Consider the following 978-nt stretch of genomic DNA (forward strand, 5'->3'; position numbering starts at 1 on the left):
GGATGGCAGGTTAGGTTAAAGGTTGGACTCGATGATCTCAAAGGTCTTTTCCAACCAAAGTGATTCTATGATTCTATGATTTTGCACTACATGGACCCGTGCAAGGGGAGCAGGAGCAAGTGCCCAGTTGGCCGTGGTACCTGGTGCCTCCTGGGCTTTGGCTCTCGCTGCCATCGATGCTGGGGACCAAGTAGGTGCGCAGCGTGCAGGTGGGACACACGTGGCAACTTGTCGTGTGGCTGCGGATGAGAAAGATGGGGAGGGGGGAACCCCTCCTGCTGAGCCCCGAGAGCAGCCGGTGAATGCCAAACCCTCCCGTGAAGCAGCCGTCGCCTCTTCGGCGAGCGGCACGTTCACCGCAGAGGTGTTGGCATTTGAGAGTCAAAAACTGCATAAGGACGTGCTGCACCGGCGTGGTCAGGCACGGCAAGGTTTGTAGCTAGAAATAACACCGGCGAGAGCCGTGGGTACAGTCAGAAGAGTGGCACAAGCTTTTGGGCAGACGAACAAGCAAACCTACCAAAAATAGGAACGCCACGGCACGGGCTGCTTCTTGTCATCCGTTCTCTTTGGGTGCATCAGTGGACCCCTTCCCCCCATCTTGTGCTTTTGTAATTGCATGTTATAATTGCTGCAGAGACAGAGAGGAGGAAATTCACTGAATAAAAAGCAACTTAGCAACATGGAAAGGCAGCACTAACCATGCAAATCTATACTGAAGGTAACTGCTCTCACTCAGAGCTCTAAAGGAAGCGTCCAGTTATCCCCAGGGAACGTGATGATTTATGAGGGGCAGCTTAGGCTCACTTACTCTTTCCTACTGAATTTCCTTTTCACCATGATCCCAGCTGGAATTCCAAGGACTACAGGGGGAACAAAGAAAGAAGCAAAATAAATAAATAAATAAATAAACAAACCCAAAATAAACCACAAATCTGGTGTGTAATTTCAGTGAAATATTGAAGTTTGGTAAAAAAC

General features: G+C 49.7%; 1 protein-coding gene across 1 annotated transcript in view; it reads right to left on the minus strand.

Annotated features, from left to right (window-relative positions):
• LOC104131256 (complement decay-accelerating factor) overlaps window positions 1-978 on the minus strand; it is a 13,601-nt gene that overhangs the window by 4,951 nt on the left and 7,672 nt on the right. The window contains exons 9-11 of the mRNA XM_035899927.1: window positions 812-863; window positions 521-631; window positions 141-239 (exon numbers count right to left, since the gene is read on the minus strand). Coding sequence (XP_035755820.1) covers window positions 141-239; window positions 521-631; window positions 812-863 — 262 coding nt within the window. The remainder of the gene's footprint in view (window positions 1-140; window positions 240-520; window positions 632-811; window positions 864-978) is intronic.

This window comes from Egretta garzetta, unplaced genomic scaffold, assembly GCF_000687185.1.
Source record: "Egretta garzetta isolate BGI_Z169 unplaced genomic scaffold, ASM68718v1 scaffold588, whole genome shotgun sequence".
Classification (NCBI taxonomy): Eukaryota; Metazoa; Chordata; class Aves; order Pelecaniformes; family Ardeidae; genus Egretta; species Egretta garzetta.